Source organism: Dromiciops gliroides, chromosome 4 (genome assembly GCF_019393635.1).
Source record: "Dromiciops gliroides isolate mDroGli1 chromosome 4, mDroGli1.pri, whole genome shotgun sequence".
NCBI classification, from domain to species: domain Eukaryota; kingdom Metazoa; phylum Chordata; class Mammalia; order Microbiotheria; family Microbiotheriidae; genus Dromiciops; species Dromiciops gliroides.
In genome coordinates, this window is record NC_057864.1 from 196,249,650 (window position 1) to 196,264,227 (window position 14,578).

The 14,578-nt window shown below is 41.1% G+C and overlaps 1 protein-coding gene across 1 annotated transcript in view; it reads right to left on the reverse strand.

The window, feature by feature from the left end:
* Positions 1 to 252: 252 nt before the first annotated feature.
* Positions 253 to 14,578, reverse strand: part of ERN1 (endoplasmic reticulum to nucleus signaling 1) — a 109,700-nt gene continuing 95,374 nt past the window's right edge. The window contains 8 exon segments of the mRNA XM_043962751.1: positions 253 to 798; positions 2,526 to 2,593; positions 4,817 to 4,940; positions 9,093 to 9,220; positions 10,295 to 10,328; positions 10,330 to 10,462; positions 11,321 to 11,525; positions 12,028 to 12,127. Coding sequence (XP_043818686.1) covers positions 586 to 798; positions 2,526 to 2,593; positions 4,817 to 4,940; positions 9,093 to 9,220; positions 10,295 to 10,328; positions 10,330 to 10,462; positions 11,321 to 11,525; positions 12,028 to 12,127 — 1,005 coding nt within the window. The 3' untranslated portion in view covers positions 253 to 585.

Consider the following 14,578-nt stretch of genomic DNA (forward strand, 5'->3'; position numbering starts at 1 on the left):
TGGGAAATGTTTCCTTCAAGGGAACAGAAATCTACTTCACTCTGCCTTCTACCCATTGGTCCTAGTTCTGTCCTTGTCCTTCTCCAGCCCCACTGTCTTGCAGGGGAGTCAGCCTAGTAGTACAAAAGCAAACCTGGTGGTAAAAGGAAGGAGATGCAGTTAACTCCTGTTAGATGGATGGACTCTTTGGATTCTTTATTCCTCCACTCCTTTTCTCGCTTCTTGGGGCCTTCAAAGTCCTTATCTATCGACCACAAACTAGCAGATGAACAAGAACCCAATATCCAAAGAGGTTTGCTCCCAGCAGAAAGACTGAAGGCGGATGTAGCTCTTCAAGACCTTCATGACCTTTGCCCATTTTACACAGGGAGCCCTGATAGCCAAAGAGCCCCAGCAGCCTCGATCCTCTCAATTTCCCTTTGGTTATAAGAAGCCACTTCTTCCACTTCCAAGGGCTCAGCATCCCCCTGATGCAGAACAGGGCAGGCAGTCTAAGGCACTTAACATCAGAAGCGTGGCTTCTCTTTCATGGCTCTCTGAGCCGAGGGGATTCTGAATGCTGGGTCATGAAGGCTGATCCCTTCCTCAGAGGCCATCATTTGTCACTGGGGGGCCCAGTTCTTCAGTCTCTTGGTAATAGTAAGGTTGGAAGAGTCTCTCTTGGCTACATAGTTCCATGGCTCGGTAGGTGTGGGAGAGGAGGTGGGGGAACCGAGATGTGAAATAACGGACAAAATCATCGGGGATGGAGCCCAGGGTCTCCTGCACGGCCTCGGGGAGCTCCCGGTAGTGGTGTTTCTGCCAAGAGAACACAGAAAGACAGAAGCATTTGGCTTTAACCGCTGGGAATGTCACTGAATTTGACAAGCCTAGATGGGATTCCCATGTTTCTGCCAGATTGGGAATCTTCTCCCCACAAAGCTAAAATTATTTTAGCAGCCTTTAAAGGTTTTAACCATTAAACTCTTCACCAGCAGCAAATCAGACCAGACCATATAGTGCCTTTTATGTTTTTGTTTGTTTGTTGCATTGGGCAATGAGGGTTAAGTGACTTGCCCAGGGTCACACAGCTAATAAGTGTCAAGTGTCTGAAGCCAGATTTGAACTCAGGTCCTCCTGAATCCAGGGCCCATGCTTTATACACTGCACCACCTAGCTGTTCCCTAAAGTGCCTTTTATGTACAAAATGCAGGGGATACCAAAACAAAACAGGCCCTATTCTCAAGAAGTTTACATTTTACTGAGGGGAAGTAACAGGAAAAGTAATTAGAAAAATATGTCCCTCTATATAATATGGAGATCCATATGAAAATAAGATGTGAAGTAATTTATGTAAGTAAATATGTATGTGTGCATACCCCCCCCCACACACACACAGAGTAACATCAGGGAGGTGGGGTGAAATCAGAAAAGGCCGTATATGGAGGAGGTAGAGCTTGGAAATGAGGAAGGAATCCCCCAGGCAAAGCGGACAGCCTAAGCAAAGGTATGGAGGTGGGAGATGGGGTCTCACATATGAGGAAACATCTTCTAGACCAATGTGGCAGGAGCATAGAGGGCATGAGGAAAAGTAATATGGAATCAATAGCAAGTTTCATTTGCTGTGAGGGACATTTGGAAAGGCCTTTTTTACTAAATAGAGAGGGAAATGTTAATGACTTTTTTTTTTAAGTCTGCCCCTTTTCTTAGATTCCTAGGCAGAAGAAAAAGAAATGATAAGCAATCAACCCCCTCTCCCGGCCTTGGTTGACTTTCCCAGGCCATTCCAGTAGGCTGTCTTGTATTGGACAAGTCAACCTTGGACAAAACAGGAAGAAAAAAAATGGCACTACAGAGGCCCTTCAGTTTATTAGTCCCTATTTGGGAATGAGTCAGATGGCTGTAATAATCAAGACTCAACAGAGTTCCAAATGACCCCAAGAAGCACCAGGAAAATAACCAAGGAAGTAAGGATTACTGAGCTTTAAGAAAACTAAACTAAGCTAAGAAGCTTGTGTCTTCCACCTCTACTAAGTATTCAACATTAGGACTGCTCTCTGATTATACAGTCTGAGAAAATGCCATGAACCCTCAAGGGGAGATTTGCAACATATGTTCAGCTGGACAATTTGCCTCCTCCGTGCTTTCCCAGGGACAGTAGTCCAAGCACCCAGAAACATTATTAAGTTCCCTGTCATTAGAGGCATTTACCCAGCCTACTTTGTGAGGATACTTGACCCTGGATACAAGTTTACATGTATCAGGTACATCTAGGTAGAGGAAGCCATAAAAAAAGATAGCAAAGAGATAGTGATTGCTAAGTACACAAGCATCAGAGAGGCCAGCCCTACAATGCCTTAGTTATGAGTTTCAATTCTGCTGAAGAAAATGCCAGTTTGGTGAAGGAAATCATCTCTTTCCTTGGCTAAACAAAGCAAGAACTTTGGCAGGTCCCACTTGGTGCCCAATGTGCATTTTGGGGAAAAAGGAGGGGCCTCTGTCTACTTCTTCAATCTAGACATCCCTGCCCTTGCAAACCCTTTACCCTTATTTCTCATAGCACGGAGAAGATCTCTTACAGAACCCCCTTTATAGGTTCTGAATTTTCGAAGATCTGGAAAAGGAAAAAGACATAATGGTGAAAAACAAGATTACATATGAAAAATACAGTATCAAAACTAAGAGCTAATATAATCTGTAATGAGGAGAAATTAGATAGAGGTAAAGCACTGTCATGGTCACTGCTATTTATTACTTTAATAAGATACAGAAAAAGAAACTGAGAAAAAAAGTGTCTCTATTTATAGATGTCATGATGGTTTCTTAGAGAATACCAGAAATCAAAAGAAAAATTAATTCCAATAATTAGTCACTTCAGTAAATAGTATTATATAAAACACAGCCCCCCACAAATCAGGCATTCTGAAAGATTACCTTCCAAATCCAGCAGAAGGAAAATAAAAGAAGTTTCATTCCCAAATTAATGATAAAATGCACCAAAATATTTAGGAGTCTACCTACCAAGGCACACTCAGGACTCACATGACTGCAATGACAAAATACTCTTTACAGAAATAAAGGAAGAACTTAAGAATTCGAGGAATATTCATTGGCTATTGGTTGGGCCATACCAATATAATAAAAATTATAATACTACCTAATTTATTTAGTATAGTTCTAGTGCCATATCAATCTAACTACCAAGGGAGTATTTTATACAATGGACAAAATAGTGACAAAATTCATCTAGAGAAACAAAAGGTTAAGAATCTCAAAGGAATATTTTTTTAAAGTAGGAATGAGCTAGGTCTAGCATAACCAGATATCAGGCTATACCATATAGCAATAATCATCTAAACTACTTGGTAATGATTAAAAAATAATCAATGGAACAGACTAAGTAAGCAGGACCTAGAGGCAATCAAATATAATAACTTAGTGTTCAAAAAACCCAAGCATACCCAAGCATATTAATTACTGGAGTATGGACTCCCTATTCAACAAAATAGGGAAACTGGAAAACCTAGAAATCAGTTTGGTAAAAATTAGGTTTAAATCAACATCTTATACTATACATAAGCTCTAAAATCGATTCATGGTCTAAACATTTTATACCTATAAAAATTAGAGGAGAATGGGAGGTGACAGTTTGCACAACCATGGCAAGGTATACAAATTTTTTTTTTTTTGGTGAGGCAACTGGGGTTAAGTGACTTGCCCAGGGTCACACAGCTGGTAAGTGTCAAGTGTCTGAGGCTGGATAAGGTACACAATTCTTAATTAAACAATGGAACAGAGGTGATTGTAGAAGATAAAATGAACCATTTTGATCATGTAATAATGAAAAGTTTTTACAAGGATAAAATGAATGCTGCTATAATTAAAAGAAAAGCAGTTAATGGAAAGTCTTTATAGCAAATTTCTTTCATAAGGGTCTAAGATCCAAGACACATAAGGAACTGATACAAATATATAAGGATAGAACAATAAGTTTTACAAAAGGAGAAATTAAACTTATCAATAGCTATGTGAAAGAATGTTCCAAATCACCAATAATAGGAGAAATGGGAGAGCAGGATAATCCTAAATTGTGTTTTTGCTCACCCCAGACAACCAGCTGTGCTTTTGTGGGTCTCCAGGTATATCAAGTGGATAAACCAAGTAATAAAGCTGAGCTGATACACTTTTCTCCTTTTTTCTACTTATCCTGGGCTCTTATAGGTATTCATCCAAGACTGTTCAAGTGCTGCCACCTCCTGGAGGCCTTTCCCAGCTATCAGTGCCATCCCCTCTGAAGTTAATGTCATTTAATTAATAAGGAAGGGTTCCATAGATACATAAAAATTTTAGCAACATTTTTTGTTAGTGTCAAAGAACTACAAAGAAAGTGTTTGCTCATCCTTTGGGCAATGGCTGAACAAACTGGTTTCTAAATGTAATGGCTGTTGTTTAGTCGCTTTCAGTCATGTCTGACTCTTTGTGACCTCATTTGAGGTTTTATTGGCAAAGATACTGGAGTGATTTGTCATTTCCTTCTCCAGATCATTTTACAGATGAGAAAACTAAGGCAAAACAGGAATAAGTGACTTGCCCAAGGTCACACAGCTAGTGCCTGAAGTCACATTTGAACTCATATCTTCTTGATTCCAGGCCCAACCTTCTATCCACTATGTCACCTAGCTGTCCCACTAATATAATGGACCAAGTTCAAACCTGGCCTCAGATATTTACTAGCTGCATGATCCTGGGCAAGTCACTTAACCATAGGGATAATAATATTAACTACCTCCTAGGGTTGTTGTGAAGATTGAATGAGAAAATATTTGTAAGACATTACCTGTCTGGAGTGGAACAGTTATATTTTCCCTCCAGTCCATTTTGACCACTGTCCTCCCTCCTCTTTCTAATTGCTTCACTATGGGACCATCTAAGGCCTCCTTCTCTATCCGGTCACTCACGTCCTGTAAGAGAATCAAAGAGACAACACGATGAAGGACAAGTTTTCTGATATGTGGTGACTGAAGATGGACACATCAAGTCACAGAATTCTGAGAACACCCTGAGTTAGTTCTGTCCCAGAATGGTCCAGTCCAGCTCAGAAGCAGCAGCAATGGGGTGAAGCAGATTTAGAGTTAGAGGACCAGGGTTCAAATCTCAGTTCTGTCAATTACTGTATAACCTTGGGTAAGCTACTTGGACTTTTGGGACCTCAGTTTCCTCTACTATAAAACAAGAGTGTTAAACTGGATGATCTCTAAGTTTCCAGCTTTTAATCTATGATATTAGGAAGAATCTATGCATTGTAGACTTCCTGATTTCTGCTACTGGCTGTATTCCTGCTAAGCAATGGCAAGAATACTGGACTTGAAGGTAGGAGGTTTGGTTTAAAATCTTGGCTCAGTTACTAAGTTTGAATTAGTGGCCTCACCTCTCTAGGTCTTAGTTTCCTTATATGTAAAAGGAGAGGGTTTGCAACAGTAAGAGAGAAAAAGACATTCCAATCTATATAATTATAGAATGTATTAAATATCTGAAAGTCTGTTTACCAAGACACAAAGGAACTATGTGATTTCATCAAAACTATTTGGTTCTGGTTAAAAAATAAGAGAGGTTTAATCAGCAGAAGCAAATGAACACTGTAACATAGTATCTGATATCCCCAAAGTCTCCAACTCTGGGTAAGATTTCATCATTCAACAAAAACGTCTGGGAAAACCAGACAGCAATTTGGCAGAAGTTAGGTAAAGACCAACCCCTTATACCACATACCAAGACAAACTCCAAATGGATATATGCTTTAGATATAAAAGATCAGATCACAAACAAATTAGAGGCACAAGAAGGAAAATACCCTTCACATCTATGGCTAGGGTAAAAGTCCTTGATCAAATAAGGGAGAGAAAGGATTACAGAAGAGAAGATGGACAATTTGCACAAACAAAACTAATGCAGTTAAAATTAGATGGGAAAAAGTTGAATGAGGAAAAAAAATCATTGCAGGTAGTTTCGTTGATAAAGATCTCATATATAGGCTGTATAAGAAGCTAATTCAAGTTTTTAAAACTTAAGAGCCATTATCCAAGTTTGGTCAAAGGATATGAATAGGCAGTTTTAAAAGGGAGGAATCCAAGCTATTAACAAGCAGATGAAAAATACTACTACTACTACTGCTGTTGCTGCTACTACTACTTCTCATTAATAATTAGGAAATTTTCTGATGAAGAAATCAAAGCTATCTATTGCCATATGAAAAAAAGTGCTCTAAATCACTATTGATTAGAGAAATGCAAATTAAAACAACTCTGAGGTACCACCTCACACCTATCAGATTGGCTAATATGACAAAAAAGGAAAATAATAAATGTTGGAGAAGCTGTGGAAAAATTGGAACACTAATGCATTGTTGGTAGAGCTGTGAACTGATCCAACCATTCTGGAGAGCAATTTAGAACTATGCCCAAAGGGCGCTATAAAGAGTCCATACCTTGACCCAACAACTACCCTACTATATATGTCTTTTCCCAAGGAGATCACATAAAAAGGGAAAAGGACCCACATGTACAAAAATAATATTATAAGCTGCTCTTTTTGTGGTGGCAAGGAATTGGAAATTGAGGGGATGTCCATCAATTGGGGAATGGCTAAACAGGTTGTGGTATATGAATGTGATGGAATACTATTGTGCTATAAGAAATGATGAGCAGGCAGATTTCAGAGAAACCTGGAAGGACTTACATGAACTGATGCTGGAGTGAGATGAGCAGAACACCAGGAGAACATTGTACACAGTATCAACAACATTGTGTGCTGATCACCTGTGATAGACTTGACTCTTCTCAGCAATACAATGGACTAAGTCTAGTTCCAAAGGACTCATGATGGAAAATGCACTCCAAATCCAGAAAAAAAATTGTGGAATCTAGATGCAGATTGAACCATACTATTTCTATTTTTTTGTTTTTCTTTTTTGAGGTTTTTCCCTTTTGTTCTGATTCTTCTTTCACAGCATGACTAATCTAGAAATATGTTTAATGTGATTGTGCGTATATAACCTATATGAGATTGCTTGCTGTCTTGGAGAGGGGGTGAGGGTAGGGAGGGAGGGAGAAAAATTTGTAACTAGAAATCTTATAAAAACAAATGTTGAAAACTATCTCTACATGTAACTAGAAAATAATAAAATACTTTTATGATTTAAAAAACCAATTATGTGCTGTTGAATTTATATACTTGAAAAGAAAAGCAAGGTACACACATAACAGAGATTCAATTTCATATAAAACCCACTCCTATTCTATTATATACATGGAAGTATTTATTTTAGGTGATGTTTGTGAAGTTCAGAATAAATAAAAATGGAAAAGGAAAAATGAACTTTAAAAGACCATAAAAAGATAAAATAAAAAAAAAATTAGGTGGTTGGGCAAGGCAATCTCTAAGGTGTTGTTCTTCCAGCTTGAGGAGCCTGATATTAAGAATTTTGTTATGTGTATATACCCCTCAAAGAAATTTCATTCATATAGGACATACATATAGCATATAATTAATAATGAGCATTTACATAATACATGTGCATATACACACAAATACACATAAACAACATACTATAATTATAAATAGGTATATATGTCTATGTGTATAGTATACACACACATACACACACACAAAATGATGTTACTCCTTCTACTTAATAAACCCCATTGCCTCCAGTTTTCCTGGCAAAAGCTTTCACTGTATACTAGACCTATACCACAATTCCCTTGCCCCTGTTCTCACTGCAGAGGTTCCAAAGTTTCACTAGCCCCCATTGCTTCGAAGGAGAAAATAGAAATAGTGTCCAAAACACAACCCATTGCTTCAAACTTTACCACAACCCATCCCGCTTCCAAACTCCTGTTCTGCTCAGGGTACCACCACCAGGGCTCCCAGGCTCTGTAACCTCTAAGCACCATTTGGCCTCCTCATTTCCTTCTCCTAACACTTCCCATCAATTAGCAACTCATCGCCTCTACCTCTACAACATCTCTCACATCCATCCCCAATCCCATTATGCTTAAAGTCACTGTCTTGGTTTGGGCCCTTACCATATCAATCTAGGCCTCTACTATTGTAATTATGTAGCCTCCTAATTGGTTTCCCTGCCTTAAGTTTCTCCCCACTGCACTCTTATCCTCCGAATAGTTGCCAGTGATTTTCCTAAAACACAGGTCTGAGCTTATCCCTCCCACTACTCAATGAGCTGCAGTGCCTTTATGATAAAATATTACAATAATGACAATAACATTTACATAGTGCTTTTAGGTTTGCAAAGGTTTTCCATATATTACCTCATTTGATTCTTATGACATCCTGGTGAGGTAGGTGCTATTATTATTCCCATTTTCCAGATGAGCAAAACTGAGGTTTAGAGAGGTCCAGTGATTTGCTCAGGAACCACAAAACTAGGCGATTAACTTGACATTCATGCACACGACATAACCATCTCCAGCCTGCGTCCCTTTGCATAGGCTTTCCCAAGCCTGGAATACTCTTCTTCCTAACTTCCGTCTCTTGGAAGCCCATCCTTTCCTCCAAAGACTCAGCTGAAGTGCCACCTGAGGTTTTCCTTAGTCTCAAATTGTTGGGGATTCCCCCTGCCCAAATGACCTTTTCTTTATTCTGTATATCTATCTATCTATCTATCTATCTATCTATCTATCTATCTATCTATCTATCTATCTATCTATCTATCTATCTATCCATCTATCTATATCTATCTATCTATATATCTGTTATCCATGTTGCCCCCAGTAGAATGTAAACTTCTTGAGGACAGGTTTCCTTGTATACTTTGGATACAAAGGATATGCCTATCCCAGGGCCTGACAGTGCTTAATGGACGTCTGTTGAATTGAACTGAATTGTCAAATTAGGGGTGAAGGGTCCAAATAGAGAAAATCAATATCCTTTGACCTCACAGTCAAAAGCTGTGTTCCAAACGTTTTAGGTGTTTCAAATTTTCCTCTGGCGGACTGGAACCACATTAAAAAACATGGGCGTGCACGTACACACACACACACACACACACACACACACACACGCACACGTACATGCACACGCACACAAAACAATACCTGAAAGAACTGCAGTTGTTTTTCTAAGCCCCAGAAGAATGGGTGTTTCAGCACGTGCTTGGCCGAGGGTCGTTTCTGAGGATCCATAGCGATCATTTTTTCTATTAGTTCATGAGCAACAATGTCTTCTACATGGGAGGAAAAGAAACCCACACCTCACTCACTGGTCACTAGTGACTAACTTGACTCTAGTGCCCGTGGGTGCCACCAGCTAAGCCAGGTAAAGGCCTTAGTCCCGAGGAATCTCAGGGATCAGAAAACAGAAACCAGCCACCAGACAAAGGGTCACACAGGTCAAAGAGATGGGATGATCTCACCTACCTTCTGAGCTGGACTGTGGAGCATAGAGCTCTCTTGCCTACAGTTCCTCTAAGCGGCCCTTAACCCAGTGCCTGGCACATAAAAAGTATTTAAAAAAGACTTGTTGACTTGACAAGCTCCAAGTTGAGACAGGGTTGTTAGTGTCTACTTAAGCTAGGAGTTCTTACCCAGGAATCATGAACTTGATTTTTTTAATATTTGAGAACAATATTTCAATCTAATTGGCTTCCTTTGTCATCCTACATATTCTGCTTTATGCATTTAAAGACATTACTTTGAGAAGGGAACTAGGGGCTTCACCAGACTTACAAAGGGGGTCAAGAAACAACAATGGTTAAGAATCCTTGACTTAGGGGCAGCTAGGTGGCGCAGTGGATAGAGCACCGGCCCCTGGAGTCAGTAGGACCTGAGTTCAAATCCGGCCTCAGACACTTAACACTTACTAGCTGTGTGACCCTGGGCAAGTCACTTAACCCCAATTGCCTCACTTAAAAAAAAAAAAAAAAAAAAAGAATCCTTGACTTAGGCCAATGCCGGTCAAGGGCATGCTGGGATGGACTGGTTGTTTTCCTTTGTTCTTGAAGAGGACCAAAATGGCATCTTTATATTGGGGTTGTGTACAGTAGTGTCTGACTGTAGCTGATCAGACAAATATGAGCTCAGAAGGCTCTCCTACAGGTCGAGCATAAATAGTCCATGTGAACATTTGGAGTGGAGATGGCTCCAAATTTGTGCATCTCACAACAGATGGGACAGATGGTGACCCTCAAGAATGGCAGGAACAATTCTGAGTAGTGCACCCCACCCGTGACTCCTTGGTGGGTGGAGAGGGCACCCAGGCAGCTGAACATACACATGCCTTGGCTGTTCTCATGACTTACCATGCTTCTCTGGGTGCAGACAGTCAAGACTGTATGGCACCAAGGAGGATGTTGGCTTGCCGCTGCAGGGACTTGCCAAATGGGTGGTTTCCATCAGATATCACATAGTAAAAGACACAACCAGCAGAGAAAATGTCGACGGTGTAAGTCTGAAAAAGGATACAGAACCTATCCATTCTTCAGGCTATGGGGGCCTCGCTCACCATCTTTGCTTGATGAATTCACTTAATAAGCCATTTTAAAGAGCCTTCTCAGGGTCAGGAAATTCTGTTATGTATTACATATAAGAAGACAAAAATGAAAGTCCTTCCCTCAGGGAGCTTACATCTATAGGGGGTTAAATTCCTACCTAACTCGGGACAGCTAGATGGCAAAGCGGATAGAGCACCAGCCCAGGATTCAGGAGGACCTGAGTTCAAATCCAGCCTCAGACACTTGACACTTACTAGCTGTTTGTACCCTGGGCAAGTCACTTAACTTTCATTGCCCCTGCCCCACCCACAAATAAAATAAATTCTACACAAATATCCCATTCTGTCCTCACAATAATCCTGGGAGGTATGTGCTATTATTACCCCCATTTTATAGATGAGGACAATGAGGCAAACAGAGCTTAAGTGACTTGCCCAGGGTCACACAGCAGTAAGTAGCTGAAGTGGGATTTGAACTCAGATCTTCCTGGACTTCAGGTCCAGTGTCTATCCACGGTACACCCAGTTGCAGAAAAGGAACATGATTGGGCTAAAACACGGTAGAGAGACAAAAATCTGTATCATTTTTCACTAATCCGTTTTATGTCTCACTGGTCTTTGGAAGGGCCCCAATTTCTCAGCTAGTAGCCTCATCGGAATATCTAGGATTCCTCTAATGTCCCGCTCAAGTACCAGCTAGCAAACCAGCAGAAACCGAGTTTTCAATATTTGGGAATTCTTGACCCTTGTACTTGCGGAAAAGCTCTACCTGGAGGTGGGTGCAGTTTCCTCTACTTAGGTCTTAGGGGGTATTCAGAGAAAGAAGCTCTGCTACTCACAGGGATTCTCTCTTGCAATCTCACTTAGCATCTCTGGAGCCAATCCATCCTCAGTGCCTGTACCCCCGGAGCGGCGGCTGAAACTGTGCCTGCCTACTGCCGCTTCTTAGCAAAGGCCAAAGTCAGAGATCATAGCCTTGATCTTGCCGTGTGCATTGGGCATGGAGAGAAGGATGTTGTGGGGTTTCAGGTCTCTGTGAACTGATGCAAAATTCTAGGTCAGCCCAATGTTTGTCCAACACCATGGTAACAGAGCATTGGATCCCCCTCACCAACTTTCTTTGAGGAGTTATTCTAAACTTGTTTGGAAGAGAATGTTGGGAGAGTTAAGCCAAGTTGTTGCCCTGCCATCTTGGCTCCACCTCCCCTCACCAACTTTCTGATGTGCTGTCAGCCACTTCTAGGTGTCCTGGCTTCCAATATTGTACGTATGACTCCTTTATAGGAAGTGATTCAGGATTAGGGTAAACCACTTCAAAATGAAGCTAGGAGCACAGTTTCTCTCCTCTTTCCGTCCCTTCTCCTAGAACCTTAAATTCAACATGCTGGCCAGAACGATATATCTCCTTCTGGAGTAGATATTCACCAGCTATGTGGAAAAGAGGTCAAACGGAGTCAAAGACAAGAGTAACTCAGAATGGCCACTTTGACAACTGTGCAACAAGGAAAGACCCCCAATGGGGGGAGTGGGGGAAAATCTCACCAATGCTGAGGGAGTGAAGGTAAGCAAGGCCCGATGTCGTCTGTTGCAACAAGGTGATGGGTTCTAAGCCAAGGTGAGCAAAGTCCTTCTGTTCCACGTACTGTAATAATGATGATGGTGATGAAGATCGTTATTATTACATTGTTTTCTGTTTATAGATATGTTATGATTTTCCAGTGCAGGTTCTGATAAAGTCCATTGGGACTCAAATGGAGCTACTAGACTATGCCTTTAAACCCAAATCCCTCTGACTGTCACTGATTGGCCAATAATAGGTCCCAACCCAAGCTTCACCTGCTCATCGTTTGGGTTTCTGATTTCTCAAAGTGAGTGTAAATAGCAACTGTTTCTGTTCTGGCTAGAAATTCTGAGGGTATTCCGCTCCCAGGCTGATTCTTTATGAAAGCAAATGAGGGAGCAGCTAGGTGGCGCAGTAGATAAAGCACCGGCCCTGGATTCTGGAGGACCTGAATTCAAATCCGGCCTCAGACACTTGACACTTACTAGCTGTGTGACCCTGGGCAAGTCACTTAACCCACATTGCCCTGCAAAAAAAAAAAAAAAAAAAAGCTAAGGAAGAATTGAGGCAAAAGATGGCCTTGTTTGCTTTCTTTTTTTTTTTTTTGCAGGGCAATGTGGGTTAAGTGACTTGCCCAGGGTCACACAGCTAGTAAGTGTCAAGTGTCTGAGGCCGGATTTGAATTCAGGTCCTCCTGAATCCAGGGCCGGTGCTTTATCCACTACGCCACCTAGCTGCCCCCTTCCTTAGCTTTAAACCACTGAATACGCATTCCCTCACACAAACTGAGCCCTGGGAAAGACCTTAGCTTAAAAGGCCAAGGTCTCCCACTGCATCCTGGGGCCTTGCCGGTTGTCCTGACCTATGTCTTGCTAATGGATTCCAATGACTCTGGAGGAGAGATGACTTTGCACAGCCCTGCCTCACTTAAATCCAATTCAGTACAAGTCAAGACATGTCTCTCCTGATGTCATTGGTCCTCTTCCAGAACAAAGGATGAACATCAACAATCTTGTGATCCCCTTGTGAGGTTAGGTACCACAAGTATATTAACTCCTATATCATACACGAGGAAACTGAAGCTAAGGATGCCCCAGGTCACTCAAGGAGGTTTTGTGCTTTGTCCAAGCTAAAAGACAGAGCTGGGAGTACAAAGTAGGTCCTCTGACTTGGTTTGATGCTCCTTCTACTACAACATGTTTCCTCTCACACACTAGGCTACCTCTGATAGAGACACTGAGATGACATCAGCACTCAAGTCCTGGGCCATTCTTCTTCCTGCTAACCTACTCAGGTTTCGTTTGCCACCTTGTGTACGTTTCAACAGCCCTTGGGATAGAAAGATGAGAGCAATAAGCTATTTTAAAAACAGTTAGGGGCAGCTAGGTGGTGCAGTAGATAAAGCTCCGCACCCTGGATTCATGGAGTACCTGAGTTTAAATCCGCCTCAGACACTTGACACTTACTAGCTGTGTGACCCTGGGCAAGTCACTTAACACCTCATTACCCCGCAAACAAAAACAAAAACCAGTTAGTGTTTCTATCCTGTTTCATAAGTCTCCCTCGGAATTTTGCCACCATTAAGCCATATGCCATGCTGAACTCAACATTATATAGAACCAGGAAGAATGATTTTGCTCCAACCTTCTGTGGGTAGTAAGAGAGGAATAAGAAAAATGGCTACTGAGGAAATGGCCAATCAAAATACAACTGATGCAACACTGTACTTATAACAGGCTATCTAAAGGGAGAGAGCTTTGGGAATATGCTAGGAGATATACTTTTGTTGTTGTTTTTTAATCTTGCTACTAAAAAATGTCCATAGTAGTATTACTTATAATGCCCCCCCCCCAAAAAAGATTAGTTGGATAAATTGTAGCACACTGATGGAATACTACAATACAATTAAGACTGGAAAATATGAAGTATAAAAAGAGATAAAATAAAGTTGTTATTAAATAATTGATGTTGTTCATTTGTTTAGTTGTGTCTGACTCTATGTGACTCCATTTTGGCGTTTTTTTTTGCAAAGATACTAGAGTGGTTCCCCAGCTCATTTTAAAGATGAGGAAACTGAGGCAAACAGGGTGAAGTGACTTGCCCAGGGTCACACAGCTAGTAAGTGTCAGGCCAAATTTGAATCCAGGTCTTCCTGACTCCAAGCCCAGAGCTCTATTCACTATGTCCACAGCTGCTCCAATTAAATAATAGCCAGTTGGGGGAGGGGGGAAAGCAGTACCAGAAGACCACTAACTAGAACCATTTTTGTAAAGGCCCAGATGAATAACTGATGATCTCTAAGTGTCAATCTTTGGGAGTTGCCTGTAGCTCTGAATGGGCAAATGACTTGCCCAGGGTCACAAAGTCAATATGGTCAGAGGCAGGGGCTTGAACCTAGGTCTTCCTTTCGATGATGATTGTATAAAAGGAAAAGCGGACACGAGGGAAATACACAAACAAAAATCCTTATGGGGACTTGGAGTGACTGAAAAGTTTTTAAGATGTTATGAGCAGAATGCCATTGATTTAAAT